Source organism: Chaetodon trifascialis, chromosome 6, assembly GCF_039877785.1.
Source record: "Chaetodon trifascialis isolate fChaTrf1 chromosome 6, fChaTrf1.hap1, whole genome shotgun sequence".
NCBI lineage: Eukaryota > Metazoa > Chordata > Actinopteri > Chaetodontiformes > Chaetodontidae > Chaetodon > Chaetodon trifascialis.
In genome coordinates this window covers 24,289,145-24,308,743 of record NC_092061.1, presented here as the reverse complement: position 1 = coordinate 24,308,743, position 19,599 = coordinate 24,289,145, and the positions used below count along the sequence as shown (strand labels likewise).

General features: G+C 39.4%; 1 protein-coding gene across 1 annotated transcript in view; it reads left to right on the top strand.

Annotated features, from left to right (window-relative positions):
- Positions 1-4,793: 4,793 nt before the first annotated feature.
- Positions 4,794-19,599, top strand: part of hk2 (hexokinase 2) — a 30,749-nt gene continuing 15,943 nt past the window's right edge. The window contains exons 1-6 of the mRNA XM_070964446.1: positions 4,794-5,084; positions 7,051-7,213; positions 8,679-8,827; positions 9,719-9,838; positions 14,498-14,593; positions 16,214-16,313. Coding sequence (XP_070820547.1) covers positions 5,022-5,084; positions 7,051-7,213; positions 8,679-8,827; positions 9,719-9,838; positions 14,498-14,593; positions 16,214-16,313 — 691 coding nt within the window. The 5' untranslated portion in view covers positions 4,794-5,021. The remainder of the gene's footprint in view (positions 5,085-7,050; positions 7,214-8,678; positions 8,828-9,718; positions 9,839-14,497; positions 14,594-16,213; positions 16,314-19,599) is intronic.

Below are 19,599 nucleotides of genomic sequence, written 5' to 3'. Positions count from 1 at the left end.
AGCGAGCTGCGTGTTTTAACAGCCTGTTGTTTCTTATACGTGTTTTCTACGCTGTGTCATATGTTCATGTAAATAAGAAAGAAGGGCTCTGTACATCACACCTGTGCCACGGCTGTAATTAGGCCTCTGCGGCCACCTGAAGCCGTCAGTCACAGAGTGAGCTGCTTTTAATGGTTCTTCATGGTGAGCTGGGCGTCCGCAGGGGCTGCAGCGCTTCTCATCTAATTTAAAGAAGCCTTTAAGGATATGGACCCTTTAATTGCCTTATGAATACGATTTGGATATTTTGTAACCACCTGCTTTGGCAAAGTAAAAGTTCAAGTTGCTTTCAAATGTGTTTAAGAAAAGGAGGAACTGAGTAAAGGATAGAAGGAAGAAAGGAAGTATGAAGGAGACAGTGCAGGAAGAAGAGGAATAAAGATGGAGAGGGGTTAGGAAGGAAGAAAAGAAAAAGAAAATGAGGATTTGGTTTATATGAATGTGAGATTAAGTTGAATAATTCTAATATTTTAGGGTTACATAAATGTAGAATCCATAGTGAAGGCTTGAATTTCCAGACAAATCATTATCAAAATATTGGATACATTTAAAAATTAATAAGTAATAAGTAAAAAAAAAATTAGATGCAAGGTGCTTCTACCTGACCTTTGTCTGTAGAAATGTTAAGCTCTGAATATGCTTTAATATGGAGTCAGTTATTGTGTTCACGTCACGGGCCTTTTTGTAGCCGTCGTTGATCTGACCCTTTAATTAATCTTTATTAGATGGTGTAGTATTCAATTTTGTATCAGTGTTTGGAAAACTTCACCTGCAATTGTTTATACTCAGTAGTAGTAGTAGTAGCAGCAATATTGTTGTTGTTGTTGTTGTTGTTGTTATTGTGAAGAATAGTAATACAATTTGCCTTCACGTGTATGAAAGTAAGCAAAACTTTGCACATAGGTCCAGTCCTGTGCTTATCTTCTTCACCTGGCATTGCGGGATAATAAGTAACATAAAAGTTTTACCTACTTAAAATGCATATGAATTCAAATGAAGATATTCTTCATCATCTTTCACACTCCTTGGAAATGGAAAATGAACTGATAGGTCCCAGACTCATTTGCATTTACTAATTAGTCTGCCAGTGCCAGTCAGCCAGAGTGCTGACAAATCTGCTGCTGAAAATCCAGAAATCACCCGATGCATCTTGTCATATTGTCCCCCCCAAAAAATGGCTGGGCCTGATCATTCACAAATGTTTTATTAAATCTGCACTTACAATAAAAAGAGGAGTCTTCAGCCACACTAACAGTTCTACTAGACTGTGCCCAGGCACAGTGTTGCTTTGAGAGAAATGCTAACATGAACTCAATGATAAGGCTAATATGCTGATGCTAAGCAGGTAGAATGAATTTCAATCCATCCTCTAGTTATTGAGATATTCAACTAAAAGCCGAAAAAATGTCAACTTCATTGTGACACTGCAGGAAAAGTCAGAGGAACACTTTAGCAAGATTCTTCATAGTCGCTGAGACATTCCAATCTGGACCAGAGTTGGACTGACAGACAGTCTCTGCAACAGCATGTTGTTCAATAATACAGTGATATCAAGTAGGAAAGTCATAGCCAGTGTCTGTCTGCATTCCTTTGTTTGCAGTGGGGCGTCCTCTACATATCTGCAAGTGCTGAGGTTTGTCCAAACAACCAATGGTCATTTCATACCCATAGAGATGGGATGTAGAGGCATTGTGGGATGCTCCTGCTGCAGGGATAGTGATAATGAGTAACAGAGGCAGCTGAAAGAGCCTTCAAATGGCTATGAAGTTCACCATAGTGTAGCTTAGAATCAAAGAATCATTTGCAATGGCTGTCCTGTTTCCTGACACCTTTTCCTCCAGCACAAACTGTATTTTAAATTCTATTCAACATTAAACTTAATCAACCCACTTGTTCTATGTCGTTATTTTTCACCTAAATTGGTGAATAATTTAAACAGGCGGGAACTTCTCAATATCCTGTAAACTGTGTGGTTTCATTTTAATGTCCACTTAAATTCGTGGGCATTTTGTTATCAGATAGGGCAAAGTTTCTATAGAATAGAGACACCATTGTTAACCAAAGGGAACATTCAAGATATTACATTGGTCTTTACGGTACATGATTGCTCTGTCATCTGTTTTCCACCTGCCACACTTTCCAACAAGTCCATCCATCCATTCATCCATCCATTTTCTATGCCGCTTATCCCTTTCGGGGTGGGGGGGGTGGGGGGGGGGGGGGAGCCTATCTCGGCTGTCAACGGGTGGGAGGCGGGGTACACCCTGGACCGGTTGCCAGCCGATCGCAGGGCACATACACACAATCATTCACACTCACACTCACACCTAGGGACAATTTACAGTCACCAATCAACCTTAGGAGCATGTTTTTTGTCTGTGGGAGGAAGCTGGAGTACCCGGAGAGAACCCACGCATGCACGGGAAGAACATGCAAACTTCACACAGAAAGGCCTGACCCATGAGGCACGCGCACTACCTGCTGCGCCACCGTGCAGCCCTTTCCAACAAGTCCTCATATCAAAATGACTGATGAAGAAAACTTTCTGGTCAATCTTCACCTTGATGAATAGAAGGATACACCGACCAGGACAAGTTGAGGTTACTTACATATAGGGTTTATTCAAACAGGTCTGATCAGAGAAGTTGTTGGCACAGCATGTATGGACACAGTTGTAAGGAATCCTTACTTTTTTCTGCTCACATCCTTCAACTGCATTGCGTGTCATATGGGATATCTGAAGAGGTTACACTCACTGGCTCCATGTACCGGATAGAACCAGTGTGTACACATGTGATGCAGGGAACAGAGCACAGGTTCAAGGTTTTTCTGATCATAACTTGCAGATGACTGGCATCCTCCCACACACAGCTGGCCACGCAGGCCCTTGAGGGTGCTTGTGTTGCCTAACAATGACAAATGTAACTAAATGACCTCATACCTACCACAATGACAAAATAGGTCATTTGCCCTCTACACAATTTTAGTGCTTTTTCACTTTATCACACAGAGGGATAGGAGAACTAGATACTGTTATTTTCAATGGTTGTTTCATTTGTTTTGTTAGACTTTAATGATAATAAGTTGCTTTAAGCAGCACCAGTGCTGTACAAAATCTTAACATAACTTGTCCTGTGCATGAATGGAAGACAATCATTCTCATGATTCATGCATTTTGTTGTTATTTAAGAAGCAGACAGCTCAGTTTCTTTAAATTTCTGGTCATCCATCCATCCATTATCTATACCGCCTATCCCTTTCGGGGTTGCGGGGGGCTGGAGCCTATCCCAGCTACAATGGGCGAGAGGCGGGGTACACCCTGAACCAAATTTCTGGTCATGTACCAGCTATTTCTTCTTTTAGACTATGACTCCCTGTGACTAAACATAAATTTAAACCTTGTACTATAAATACTTATTCATCTGATGCTTGGAACACAAATTATTTCATCACAGAGGGTGTCGCTTGTCATGCATTCAAGTGTTTGCACATAACTGTAACCAACACAGATACAGAGAAACTGTGTTAACGAGGAGTTTCTTGACATGTTCTGTTGGTCAGGAATGATAGAAGCTTCGGTCACAAGCTCTCCCAGGTGCCATGATCATGTTTGGGGAATATAATCTCCTATAACAAGGGGAATGTGTGCTCTGTAGTCACCGAGACTGACATAAAGTATACAAGATAAGATAAGACAAAACTTTATTGATCCCATGCTGGAAAAATTTACCTGCAGACAGCAAGAATAAAAAGCCATCTGTGCATATATATATACATTATATACAAGTGTACAAAAAGTATAATTACCTTATGAAGATTGACTCAATTTCACAGTGGAAATGTTTGAACAATAAATAAATAAATAAATAAATAAATAAATAAATAAATAAATACTATTGCAAAAAATTACTATTGCATGGTAGAAGGTATATAACACAGTGCAAATATGTAATATTGCACAAGATAGTTGCACAGATGTATTGGATATTAACTGTTTACATAAATAATGGAGTAAAAACACAGATGGAGAGAAATTTGTACATATATTTCTTGTTTTGATTCAATGTCAGGTTTAATTTTAGATATCCTGTTTAATGCAGTAGTAGCAGTACCTAATTACACTCATCGCAGACTGGAGGTTTTCTATAATAATTTAACCATTACAATCAATGCAAAAACATTATTAAACACACAGGCCTTCACCTTCTCGTACATGTACATGTACAATATTTCAAAGGCTTTCAGGTATAAGCTGTAATGTATATTTCTCCCTCTTCCTCTGTGTGTGTGTATTCATATATAAAACACATGGAAGCAGCATAAGGCATGTATAATGGTGCACTGGTGCATTGGCAGATGGTGGATACTGTTTATGTACCATTAGGTAGTTTAACCTACAGCAAAAAAAAAAAAACCCCATCATATTTTCTAAGATGATTATGTCTGTCGTATGAAAAGTCACAATATGCAAAGTATTTTGACAGCTGTCAAATAAATGTAGTGGAGTGAAAAAGCACTTTATTGAATTGAATATGAACGTCGTGAGGTGTAAAGTAACATAGAACTGAAAAACTCAAGTGCCTCAAAATTGTGCTCGAGTACAGTATTTGATGAATAAGAGTTAACTCAACACTTTCGTGACATGAAGGAAGCCCTCTTCCCCCCCCCCACCTCATCGTACGTCCTAGACAATTTTTCAGTTGCAAAAAGAGAGCCTCGCGCCGTCCCTGCAGCCAATCAGCGCCATGGAATCTGAATGACGTCAGCCAACTACCAACTCCAGGAAGCTGGAAGTTTCTTAGCACGACGTTACTTTTAAATTCACCACTTTCAGGGAGGAAACCGGACGGCGGGTGAAAATATTGTTGTTTTTGTACTTGTTATTTAAAGAAGCTGTCTTTGTCGATAAGCTTTGACCAACTCTAAAGCACTACGACGAGCAGGACATAACTGCTAAAGTCGCCACATATCACTAACTTAAGATGTTAGCCTCGGGTCTGCCCGCAAACTGCTGCACTGAACTCCAGGATGACCAGGCGCTCAAAGTGAGTACTGGCAAAAAACGCTCGACTGGCTTTGTTTTAGGGACGTTTGGTCGTGACAGGACACTTTACCCTGTTGTGAGAAAATGAAAACAGGGGTCATGCAGGTCGCCCGACTCCTAGCATGTATGACCTCGGTGGCGACTCCACGTCACTACTCGTTCAGACTAAATAACCGACCTGAATTAACATCACCTGTGTGCTCGTATGCTTGAGTATGTGCAGTACTTCATTGCATATGTAAGTAAATACATTTGTGTTTATATGTGTATGTACCACATTCATAACATTCAAGCTACCTTTTTATGAAACCACAGTAGGAAAAACTGACGTGTAAACAAAGTGAAGGTGGCTGACATCAGTTAAAATGACGTGGTTTCAGGGTTACGGTATTGTGAATGCTTTCTTGCTGTCATGACTCACTGGAACACTAATGAAAAAAGCCATTACATTTCCTGCTATGACAAGTACAAAAAGTATAAGTACAAGATGGAAAAGGGCCTTTTAATTTTAATACTAGTTCAATGGAAATCATTTACTGATTTGTGCTGTTGTTTGATGCTGTACTGTGTTTGCTTGCAATGTCGTAACATCACATGAGAGAATGTAGTTTTCATGGTGTCATTCAGGAGAGGCCTTCTCATTTTATCAAGCTATTTTTCCTCACTATCTCAAGTTTCAAATTAAAATAGTACAGACAGATTATGCCTGTCACCCAGAACCTTTTGTTCTTTAGTATACACGGTATATGTTCAGTGTGTTTCCTATTCTCCCATATCATTTTTACACCCAAATCAGCATGGATAAGCAGGTGTTTTTTTTAACGCAGGTAACCCCCCCCCAAAATAGGTGATTGACTCCTTTCCCAGTGCCAGTGGATGAGTTTGCCTTTCTGCTCTGTTGTTCCGTCTCTTCTGTTTTGCAGCTATTTTATAATAAGTGTGACCGTGTTAGCAGAGGGATCCAGCTCTTAACACTGCAAATTTGAGTCAATCAGAAAAGTCTGGCTCTGACTTATGAAAGTAAGAGCAGGAATAAAAGAAGGGAAGAAGTAATTATTCTCACTAATCTCTATTCATAGTTCAGCCACTCTGCTGAAACAGATTATTCTCTAACTGTGTCCTCTGTACTTTGTGGACACACCATCAAATCGCTCGGCTCTCTGTCTGGACATTCCCTGGAGCGACAGCAGCAAACTGGCTGGACTACAGGCGATAACCATGGAGTTTTTGGAGAATTACTGAGCTTGTCTGTTGGACACATGAGGCGTCACTTGGGTTTATTTCTGTTGGCCTACTGTTGTATTGAGTCTGAAACTGAATGGTTATGTTTGCTACCTGGGATCCTTAAGAAGTGTTTTTGGATGAGATAAGGGCTCATTCATCAGTATGAGTATGCCTGCCTCTTTGCTGGAGGTCTGAGAACATTCTAGTTAAGTCTGTAGTTATCAAGATGGATTTTCTATGTTTTTTAGGAGTCTGCTTGACTAATTTAATTAACATTAATATGTAAGAAAGTGGGAGTATTAAACTACTTAGGCCTAAATAGTTTTTATTTTTCAATAGAAATTCTGACCCCCATAGTGTCTGCTTGGCCAAATTTCTTGTCCTTGGACAAATGTAGAGGACAGCACTAAATGTAAGTGCCAGCAGTTTACATGAACATTATCCACTCTGGACAGTGCATGTCAGCCAGCAATACAGGCAGAAGTGCTTCTGAGCAAACAAAAAAGTTGTTTTGCATCTATTTCAGGTGTACCATGCCTTTAACATACTGCCTTTTTAAAGAAAACTGCAGTGTAGGTTGTGTTTTCTAAATGCAGAGCTGTGTATTTTTTATGTAATTTGTTAAAATGAATGACCGTACATTTACTATATTTTTTAATGCTATTTATTTAATGTAACTGTTTTACTCCTATATGTGACTCCTTAGCTTGAATGTAATGGTTTCTCTTCTCAAAATGTTTTAGGTGGACAAATACCTGCACCATCTTCAACTGTCAGATGCGACTTTGATGGATGTGTCACTAAGGTTTCGACGAGAGATGGACAAAGGCCTGTGCAGAGACACCAACCCCACAGCTTCTGTCAAGATGCTGCCCACATTTGTGCGCTCCACTCCAGATAGAACAGGTAATACCCTTTTTCATATAGGAAATCCAAATATAAAATAGGTCCACTGAACACAGAGACTCAGGTCTGTGACTCTAGTTCCATAGGCACCACTGCAAAACTTTAAAATTATGTCAAATAAAGTAAAAGTTAAGAGGTCAACTTCCAGTTTAGTGCTTGGCAGTATGACCAAACATTTATATCACAGTGTTTTTTAATATTCTGTTGTTTTCATGGTAGATCATGATATATCTTTTTTATTTCTTTTACATGACTAGGCCTTTATATAGGTGTATAGTGGCTTATTCTATTGTCAGGAATACATGAAATATAGAATATGAAATTAATTGTATTATGCAGATGCTGAAGGTTTACTTGGCCCAATAAAATGATACAGATTTTGAAGGAAAAACTTTAACATTGCATCCTTTTCAAAGCAAAATATTTTAAGATAGTTCTATAAATGCTATAAACTGACCTAAAACACTTTAAGTATTTGAGTATTCAAAGAGATATTTCTCACGTTCTATTGCACAAGTAAGAAAATAAAATGATTAATAAATTCACATTATGTTGTCCTTCAAGCCAAGGTTATCAAGTATTAAAATAGTTAGATGTGGGTTCTTGTTGTGTCATAAAGTTATAACCATTAGTAAAAAGGGTCCTCTGTCTGTACACTCTACACAGCTTGTGCTGAATGTAGTGGTCTTCGCAGTAAATCTTATATATTTTGCTGCTTCATTACACTGCAGTTTATAACATATGATAATCTGATCATGGGTCAAGTCTGTGTCCAGCCACCATTTCACTCCCTCTTCTTACTTCCTCTTCCCTTTCACCAAACATGTCTTCCTGTTGATTGTTTTCCCTGTCCAAAGTGGTGGATGGCCTGACAATTTTATCCGCCTCTGCCATCAATTCACCTGCCGGGTGTTGAATTTAGCTCCTGCTTGTGGTCTACTGTCAGGCACAGAGTAAGAGTATACATGATATGCATGAGCATGCTACAGATTAATCATCAACTATTTTTGATCAATTCATTGTTTGTTTTTGTTTTCAAGGCTAAATGTCAAATATGTGCTTATTCCAGATTTTTGGGCTTTTGGAAATTGTGACATTTTGCTGACAAAACGATTCATAAATTTGTTGAGAAAATTATCAGCAGGTAAATCAATCATGAAAACAGTTGTTAGCTGCAGCAGGCCTACTTGTGATGTACTATACATTCCTGCTGAAGGATTCCACCTGACTTGACTTGTTGGAGATGGCCAAAAAAGACATTACAATGCGCCAGCAAAAAGTAGAAAAGCAGAAGACGTCATGCATATTAAATAAATCCTCATAAATGTTTTACTGTATGAGGAAGGAACAATGGTTAGCATTTGAATTCCATGTGTGTATGTGTGACACACATATGATATGATAAAAACACTTGATATTCTGTGCGATATATAGATATACATGTATGGGTGTGTGTCTTTTTTAGAACAAGGTGAATTCCTGGCCCTTGACCTCGGTGGATCTGTCTTCAGAGTGCTCTTGGTCAAAGTAATGGCTAATGGAGAGCAAAAGGTGGAGATGGAAAATCAGATATATGCCATTCCTGAACACCTCATGAGAGGCAGTGGCTCTGAGGTAAGAGGCGTTTAACATTACACAGCTAACAGCGTTGCTGTAGCCTGTCGCCAGTGGGGTCAGTGCACTGCTACAGCTCAACTGTGGCCCTTGTTACAGAGACAAAGCTGCGCTGTGCTACGTATGTATGAATGCAGTAGATGCACTCAAAGCAAAACAAATTTATTTGATACCCAAGGGCACCCCAAAGTGCTTTAAAGAGTACACAGGCAAAAGCACCAGAAAACAAAAAAGCAAGAAAGCAAAAGCACACAGAATAAAACAATCATCCCATCCATTCCCTGTAGATACAGGGTTGCAAAAGGTAAGATGCAGATTGCAGAAGGAGAGGAGAATGCCATCTGAAGTAGGTGATATTCTCCTCTCCTTTCACTTATTTCAGCAGCCTACATCCGGTGTGTCAGACTAGTTATCACTTATGCAGCAAACTATAAACTTGAATCAGACAGACGTGATCAGCGACACCAACCCTTGCAGAGCCAACTTGTAGCTTCGTACTGACAACACCTAAAGTGTGTTCCTCTTGATCATCTCCATCACAAACTTTCCAACACAAATTTGTGTGCCAAGAGTTTGAAAGCAATGGAGATATCAATATGATATCAATATTTAGTTTTAGAATTAATTGGAGCGCAAACCACAGTCAGCCTAAATCCTGTAGGTCAACTTTGTTCACTATATAATAAATTAGCAAATAGTAATTAGAACAACACAGTTTTCTAACACATTTTTCTTTGTCCCAAAATGTTGCCTATAGTTTGATGCCAAAACTGTATTTTTCTGGGGAGATGCATGTAAACCCATGTATTGCCTGTGATTGCGGGTAATGTGTTTGAGCTGGAACTTTTGAGCCTTTTTGAAAAGACAGCTGACCTTTTCTCTCTCCCGCAGTTATTTGACCACATAGCTGATTGTCTGGCTAATTTCCTGGAGAAGCTGGGCATAAAGGATAAAAAGTTTCCTTTGGGTTTCACATTCTCCTTTCCCTGTCAGCAGACTAAGTTGGATGAGGTGAGTAATTTAGTCGTTCGTTTGTCTACTTCAATTAATATTTTTACCAAAAGTGAAACTTGGTTGGCATTATCTGTGGTGGAAATTCTTGTGAGCTGAAGGACGGAGTTCACCAGGAGACTTGAGATGTCTTATGCAGAAGTATTTATTGCAGGCTTGATGCATCAAGGAGAAGTTGATGAGCAACACAATGTCCACAAGTGAACCAAGGTAGTGCCACACCAAATTCTGAAGATGTCCCTTCTAATGGGGTGTATTAATACCCCCAATGTCACATGGTTTATTTTCTACTCCTTGAACTATTCCCTATTATGGATATTCTATACCCACCTTCTAGAATTGTGGTACTCTATTGCAGTAGTTCCCAACCTTTTTTGTCTTGTGTACCTCTTGAGCCTTTTTGTCATACCATGAGTGCCCCCTCACTCATTCGTGTTCATGATTCTCCAAAAGTAGAACATAATACAACTTAATATTCAACGCAAGTCATTTTATTTCATCTTCTTAAATTGAACAATTAATATTCAGGCATTATCTTCTTATTTAACTCAAGTTAAACATAAAAATAAATATCGGCTGCTTTCTTGTCAATCATGATTTCAGCCATAACCACTGCTGCAAGGAGAATGAGCTCTTCAACAATTGAGTGAGGCTTTTTTGATTTCGCCACAAGCAGAGATACAGCGTAAGATGCCTCCAGTGCTTTGCTTCACACACTCGTGGCTTTTCTCATTACAATCTGTCTTGACTTAAATTCCGACAGCTTATGTTTGTAAAATTCCTCAGTTATACCGACACTTTCCGAGTGTTTGGTGCTCTGGTGTCGCTGTAAGTGAATCCATATAAAATATAGTTTTCACTATACTGCCTTGGTTTAGGTTTGGCATCTTTCTTGCGTTTGTCGGCGGGCTCCTTTCCCCCTCCTGGATCCACAGCAACTGGACGTTTCAGCCATTTATCCATATTTACCTGCAGGTAAACAGGTTCCCACTGTTTTGATTTTGGTATGGCTGTGCCACAGGTTATTGTCTCCCCAGGGAAACAAGTCATAGCGCACACGTACAATTTTATTGACGGACTTATGAAATGACTGAGAATATTTTTTATTATCTTGGAAATAAATTCTTAATTTTTCCACGTACCCCCTGCAGTGTGCTCACGTACCCCTAGGGGTACGCGTACCCCTGGTTGGGAAACACTGCTCTATTGGATAGTCAAAACCAAACAATAGCTCCTACCATACCTATGTATGCCCTGACATCCAACCCCCTGACTGAGGACACTTTTGACCTAATTCCTTTAAAATGTGACCTCGAGCATTCCTCTTTGAATTGGTCTGGTATCTGTCTGTACAGTTTATCTATAAGACCTTGGCTACCTCTGTAGAAAGAACAGGGGGAGAGAATTCCTATCTGCTGTCCGTTAGAATGGCCTAAATATTACGTTAATGTGTCTCTGTCTGAGGTCTCTGTATTGTCCAACCTTGACACCATTGGGCACCTAACTGTACAGAAGGCATGTGCTAGAAAATTCCCTCACATTATCTTGTAAACCTCATGTCTGTGACAACACAGGTGAAGTTTGTCAGTATAGTATACAGTGAGCTTCAGTGCAGCTTTGTTTTAGCCTTGTCCAACTTGTCCAAAACAATAGAAATGGATGCCAGTTTGTCCGTAAGAAGGGGGGAATATCACCAACCGCATTGGCTGTTGAACCCATCTAATAGACCAGAAGCTCATTGGCGTTTTTATAAGGTACAGGCTCATGCATGCTTCTTAATGGACATCAGGTGTCAAACATGAGAACATGAATCATCCTCCTTACTTCACTGCAAAATAGTGAAACAATGAACAATGCACCGGTAGACCATATGGGCATGCCCAGGGTTCAAAATGAATACTACCCAAAAGGTTTTTAATAGTAATAATAATAACAATAATAATAATAATGTCTCTGTCCCTATAATGCAATATAATTTTAAAGAAAACCCAAAGCACATTATCCAAGTGCAGTAGTCAGTGTACCGTTGGGCATGTCTATCATGTACATTTACATACAGCAGCAACTGATGCATACTAACATGGCGTGCAACAGAGGGGGAACCAACAAAACCACTGTGGAGATAAGGTCAGGTTTGACTGTGTGAGACTACACAAAAAGCAATGTGAAAAAATAGTAACCTATATCCATGCTACTACTCTGGTTATTTAATTGGCTTGAAATGAGGCTTAATGTTCACTGTTGCCTTGACTGTCTCAGTATTAAATACACCAACATTGCTCCAGCATGTGGGTCTACAATGCCAAATTAGCTGTGGAATTTGCTAATGCCATATTCAACAGACTAACCAGCAAAATAAACAAGAAAGCAACATAAAAATTAGAAAACCTGCAGGTTCTAAGATTGAAGTTGTATTGATCCATCCTTGAGCTCCAGTTTTGAAGCTAATCCTGCTTTCTGCCCTAAGTAAAGTGAGTGGTGTGTACATATAACGGCAGCCTAAGAGTTTTGCAGTTGTTGTTGTTGTTGTGGGGACATTTCCATTGATCAAGTTAATCCACTGTGTCTCCAATTCCTTGGATGGTGGAAGGAAATGAAGACTTCTGTGTTAGTTCTTGCAGCCAACAAAAGACCAGCCATCTGGACAGCTGCTGCAACAATTGGTTTGCATAACCAAAGAATTTCTGCACAAACTGTCATACACCGTCTCAGGGAAGCTCATCTGCATGCTCATCGTCCTCACTGGGGTCTTGACCTGACTGCAGTTCGTTGTCGTAACCGACTTGAGTGGGCAAATGCTCACATTTGATGGCATCTGGCACGTTAGAGAGGTGTTCTCTTCACGGATGAATCCCGGTTTTCAGTGTTCAGGGCAGATGGCAGACAGCGTGTGTGGTGTTGTGCGGGTGAAGGGTTTGCGGGGCCCATGGTGGCGGTGGGGTTATGGTATGGGCAGGCGTATGTTATGGACAATTCAATATTTATTAGTCCCGCGAGGGGAAATTCCAAAATGAACAACGAACACGGCTGTATTTTATTGATGGCATTTTGAATGCACAGAGATACCGTGACGAGATCCTGAGGCCCATTGTTGTGCCATTCATCCACGACCATCAACTCATATTGCAGCATGATAATGCACGGCCCTATGTTGCAAGGATCTGTACACAATTCCTGGAAGCTGAAAACATCCCAGTTCTTCCATGGCCAGCATACTCACCAGACATGTCACCCGTTGAGCATGTTTGGGATGCTCTGGATTGGCGTATACGGTAGCGTGTTCCAGTTCCTGCCAATATCCAGCAACTTCGCACAGCCATTGAAGAGGAGTGGACCAACATTCAACAATCAACTCTATGCAAAGGACATGTGTTGCATTGCGTGAGGGAAATGATGGTCACATCAGATACTGACTGGTTTTCTGACCCCCCCAGACCCCCCCAGTAAAGCAAAACTGCACATTTCAGAGTGGTCTTTTACTGTGGCCAGCCTAAGGCACACCTGTTCAATAATCATGCTCTCTAATCAGCATCTTGATATGCCACACCTGTGAGATGGGATGGATTATCTCAGCAAAGGAGAAGTGCTCACCTGCGATTTGTTGCAGCTGGGAACTCCCTGTATTGTTTTCTTGCTGTGGAAGTGTAACGTTATCCTTGTTATCCTTGCTTCAATCGAACTGGATGCTTTTTCATAAAACTTGTTGATTGATGGTATTTTTGTTCATGTTAATGCCCATGCAGGTTTGGCCATATTCTGATCATTTCCCCTTTGGTGACAGCTGCATGACTTCAGTAAAATATGTCAAAAATGTTAATGTTATGACAGAATAATTAAAAATGTATTTTGGTTGTGGGTCTGGCTTTCCTCTGACATTGTTGCTTAAGTCTGCTGTGTTGGCTGCAGTGGTCTGTGTGACTGTGGGGTCTGTGAGTATGGCTGGCCAGCTGGTTAGCTAGCTGCCCCTGCAAGTGCTTTTGAAGCTTCTCAACTCAGAAAACTTAGGATCACTTTGCTTTCTCACCTCATAAATTGTCAAAAAGTGAATTACTGTAAGTTATGAAACGGCATAGGAAAATTATTAAAGAAAACCACTGTTGGCCCAGCTGGTTGTTGTGACAACTCCAGCTCTTTTCACTGGGACACAGTAGGTGATAGAGTGGTCAGATGCATGCTGGATTTTTGACATACTGCAGATTTTGCTTTTGTTTGCATAGTGCACATTATGTGCACACATTTTGGCCAAATAAGTAAATACAGGTAAGTATTTGGTTTTCAAGTTTGGGATTTTTTTTTTTTAATTTGTTGGAGCTAATATTCTATTTCACAGCACTTAGTGAGACATTGTCTCAGCTTTGGAGCCCATTATTATTGTTCATGGAGGTGTACAATTTATGTGTGATACAAAAAAATTGTCACAAGCTCTTACTATTATAATACTGAGAAAGTTTTGTAAGTTTTATTTTTTTTCTATTTGAACGAAGTGTGTTGTACAATGATAAAATTACTGCTTCTGTAAATGCAGTCTGGTGGCTTTGGCAAGAGCAATGCTGCGGCTGTTTTTCTTCTTACTGTTAAACAGGAATGGGTCCTTTCTATTAATGTTGTCAGACAATTGATCTTGACTTTGTTCTATGTATTTTTAATTTCTATTTATAGAGTGTTCTGGTGTCTTGGACCAAAGGCTTCAAGGCAAGTGGAGTAGAGGGAAAGGATGTGGTCAGCCTTCTGAGGAAATCAATCAAAAAACGTGGGGTAAGTGTACAAACGATTGTTTCATGGTAGTTATATATACCATTTTCATACATTTCCAAACATGACTGCAAACTTACAAAGATCTGTAAATCTTTTTGTTTCCTCTATAAAGTTAATCCAAAGAAATTTGACAACACAAGCAAAAAAAAAATGATGATAGCAACCCAAAACTATGAGCACTGCAAACTGAAATATGACAAAGAGCACAAATGCAAATGACAAAGAAATTGTATTTGGGCCCCAAATCTGAAGTGCGAGACCTGAAAGAACAGATGTTCTTTGGAACAATGGACAGCCTCAGTCTGCTCTAATCCTCTGAAATTATAAATTGAGGGAAATTGGTACAATGAGTTCTAGAGAGACACAGGGCACACCATGAGTCATGTCTAACCCTGATAATCTTGATTGTTACTCTAGAAGAAGATCTGAATGAGACAGTCCAGTGCCTGATATTCACAGTGAGGGACTGAAACTACATGTGAGAGACATGAGGGAGAGCGCTAAGTTAAAGCGCCCACACCCAAATAACAGTCTGCCAAAACACTCAATACAGAGTGAGTCATAGAAAAATGAGATCTCAGATAGAAACAAATGAAAGAGCAGGGGGAATTAATTGAAATTACAGAATTAAGATAACAAGTTTTCTTTCAAATCAAACATTTTAATATATTTGTTCTTGCAACCGCATTTCTATAAAAAAATTTGACTCAAACATAGCTTAATGTGATCTGCTACTTCAGTGCACTTTAAGAACAAATCTTACTCGGACCACTACAGAAAAATGCAGATGAACATTTAATATCCAGGTGACAATTAAGCACATTCACCATGGACTGTCCAGTCATATACAAGGTTCTGACTGAGTCTTGTTTAGCTGTAGTTCTGGGTATTCATACCCAGAACAAAAAATGCTCCTATTACAGGCCATCAGCCTGACTTGCTCTGGATATGAGCACCTGAGGGGCTTATTCACACTGTTTGCTTTAAGACTGGGTTGTCATCAGGAAGCCCAGGTCTGCATTCAGCTGCATACAGCTTTGTTGTACAGTAAAATGCTGCCATTTTGAGTGTTGGACATGTGTGATATAAATTTTCGAGGTTGTGTGATTATAAACAAAGTCAGCTTGGCCTGAAGGTTGGCGCTACCATGTGAGTTGAAAATATTTCAAGGTGACCAAAAAAGAGCTGAACAGAAGCACATAGTAAAGGCTGTTGCCTGTCATTTTAGTGCCTGATATCTGGAAGGACTAGGAATAGAGAGCTGTAGTGGAACTTTAAAAACAACAGCTTTATGCTGTTAAGACACTTTAGAGAGAAACCCAGTGAGAATACTAGCACAGACATGTGACCTTTGGAGCACAGTGAGGTCGACAGAGTATAAGATCTAAAAAGTGAAAATAAGATATTCAAATGGTTCGATCCTATGTAAGAATCATCACTGATGTTAAGAACAATTTCATAGTAAGATGCAAACACTCAACATTCAAAACAAAGCTTATATGGTACAAACTAGTAAACATTGTTCGTTAAATTAATATTTTTCCACAGTATCTGTGAATCAGGAGTTCTGCCACGTGCAACACTTATCAAACATTTTGTGTAATTTCAATCTCATTGCAGGACTTTGACGTTGACATTTTGGCTGTGATCAATGACACAGTGGGAACTATGATGACCTGTGGATATGACGATCATCACTGTGAAATTGGCCTCATTGTGGGTGAGTTCAGTCTATCGATCAGTGAAAGTCACTAAATCAGAATTTCCATCTACGCTTTCGGTACAGTACCCTTGAAACCTGACCCTAACCCATGCCTACATGTGCACTAACCCCAGTTCCTTTTTCATCAAAGACAGAATTCGTAAATGTTGGCAGGTTTGTTGTTGTGGTTTTGGACCTTCACAGACAAAGCTTTTGTTGGTCTTGAGGAGCTGTAGCATTTATTAGCGGATACACTGTGATCTATGTGGTATATTTACTGCCAGACTGACGACTTACTGCTAACCTTTTCCTCTGCTCTGCTCACTCTCTTTCTCTCGCTTAACTACACACCTGCCACGCACACACATTAAATACAGAACTACAGTGCTCTTATCACAAGGACACAGTGGAGGATGTGCAGTTTTCTTTCTACTCAGCATGTGATTGTTTATTACAGCAAGGAGACAGGCTTTTTTTTTGAGAAAAGGCTGAAGTCAGCAAGACAAAAAGAATGCAGAAAATTACAGCATAGTTTGGAAGTTACATCAGAGAACAGAGGGGGAGATAACTGGTTGCTCAGATTCTCTCTAACCAATCAGTGGTCTGCAGTGATTTAACTCCACTTTTTAATATTGGCTCAACTTGCTTGGAACCTTAGCAGAAGGGTAACAAAAAGAGCAGCTCTGTTGGAATCACACACAAGTTTTGCCACCAGAAACATGAAAATAACCATACTAATGTGTAACAAACTGAGCTCGACTAGACTGGACTGCTTGGTGGAAACACGACTGTTGTGTTTCTCTCATGCCCGTTAGGACAGCATTTGGATACTGATGCTGGTATCAAGCGTAACAATACCCATTGAGCCGCATTTCAGGGATAAAAGTATTGTCCCTGAGTGGTGGGACAAACACAGTACTCATGAACAGTACAAAAACCTCCCATTGGCATTTAGTTGGCTTGAGATCTGGTGACTGGAGGCTATAGCACATGATTCACATAATTTTCTGACTCATTAAACCATTCACTGAGCCCTCATGCCCTGCATGTTAGCATCTGCAGTTCTAATGTGCCCCCACTGACTTAAATTTGTCACCTGTCTGTATACGTCCTGCAAACCACAACTGATTGATTGTGTGTTAGCTGCTTTTTAATTTAGTCGTAGTCCTTTGTCAAATGTCCTTGTTAGTTTTTATCATATTTAATCAACCATACTGCTGCTTTAGATAAATTTGAAAAATACAGTTTTCCCTGCTACGTTTCATGTCAGCACCCCACCAGGCCTGTATAATTCTAGAGGAAACACTGCTCATCCCGTATTCAAGTTCATTTTTTAATTTACAGATTTCATTTAAGAATTGACCATTAAATATAGGAGGATTGTTACATGAATAAAATTAGTGGAATCTGTTTCCCACTTCTTTAATATTTCGTCAGTCTTGGTCAGACCAAGTTTATTTATTTCTCTCCAAAATTGCTATGGATTACTGATTTGTAATTATCCTCTTGAAAAACCTAAGGACTTGTATCAAAATTAAATTGAAAGCATTTAAACACATTCAAATTAATTCAAGTTAAACCATAACTTCTGTAATTTATTATTCCAATATGGTCACTTTGTTCTGTAATACACCTTCACAGCATCCTTTTTTTCTGCACCATGTTTACCTATGTCCTTATGCAGAAGGTCACAAAGACAATCATAACAATGGTCAACATTATCCTGTGTTTTCCAACTGATCTCTGACCTCAACGCAGCCTTGTGGCACAATTTCTATTTCGTCTTTTTACTTCGTACTCGGAGTCTACACTGTTACAGCTATTAAAAAATTCCCCTGTTTGGAATTGTAGACACAACACTGAGTGGTCTACTATAATCATCAATCAAATTAGTACCTTCATATCTAACTCTTTCAGATAGATCATAGGGTGTGTAAACATTAGATTCATTCATTCAAGACATGTTTTTAGGTCAACATGTGTCACAGCAGCTTTACCCCTCTTAGAGACGGGTATCATTTTCTAGGTTTAACCTCCCGTTAATCAAACAGCATTTAGAATCTTGTAGAAACTCAGTAAAGGTCTCCCCATGTTTATTTACAGCTGTGTCCAATACAACACAAAATTTAAATGTCGGTGCATTTGCAACTTCAGTCATTCAACCACTTATTCATTAATTGTTTATCTCTGTCTTCTTTGTATTTATTCATGGTCGTATTCAGCCTTTTCACTGTCACTTGTTTTTGTTCATTTATTTGTGTATTTAGTAGTTATTAGTTGTGTGTGTAGTTAGAAGTTGTGGTGTGTTTAGTCAGTAGTAATAAAGCTTTCATTTATAAAGAACGTGGTAATGTGAGTTTATGTGTATATAGTATTACAGTCACTGTACACAAGTGAAGAACTCTGTGCCAACCTTCAGACTGAGACTAAATTAAGTGGCTATAATTTTTTTCGTTTCGGAGGGTGGTGTCCTGACATGAATTTAACAAAGTTAAATTCTATGAGTTGACATAAGTACTGAATATTTCTAAAAGCCAGAAGTGAGTGTAAATCAGCTGCTGTCAGTCCAGGAGAGACAAGAATGGAGCAACATTTTGTCGTCCCGCAACTTCCCAACCAGCAGTGGTCAGGGTCTACAAACATTAAATATCCGTCCTTCAAATGCCACTATGATGGACATGCCAGTATCTCTATCAATTTCATGATCAACGGCAATGTTGCATTTAATTTTAAATAGTTTACTTGCTTGATACACATTTAATGATCAGAGTGAATGGTGGGTAATATTACTTGCAATAAAAACAATTTAGGAAACTATCTGTGGACTTTGATTCTTTGAAACAAAATTTTGCATCATCCTCTGGACACACACAAGCGGTAAGAGGTGCACTTGCCCTCTGAAATGATACTTTGTATCACGTAACATAACGTTAAGCAATCATCTCACTTCCCTCTGATTAGGCCTAATTTAACAGCTGCGGCCGGCCAAGCTGCAGGTTCTGTGGCCAGAGCTGGTTACCTTACCTGGTTACCTTGGTCACAACGAGACAGATTAGATAGTCCACTTCTTGTGAAAAACTTACCATTTTAACAGTAAAAAACAACATTAACATATTAATAATTAATGTAATATTTATTTCATTCGTAAGTGACCATGGTATAAGCGGGATAATGCCCTTCAAGGTGTCCATTATCAGAAATGAACGCTTCTGCGTCGTCCATTCATTTCTGATAATTGACACCTCATCGGGCATTATCCCTTATGTAGACCATACTACAAAACAGTATTCACAGGATACTTTTT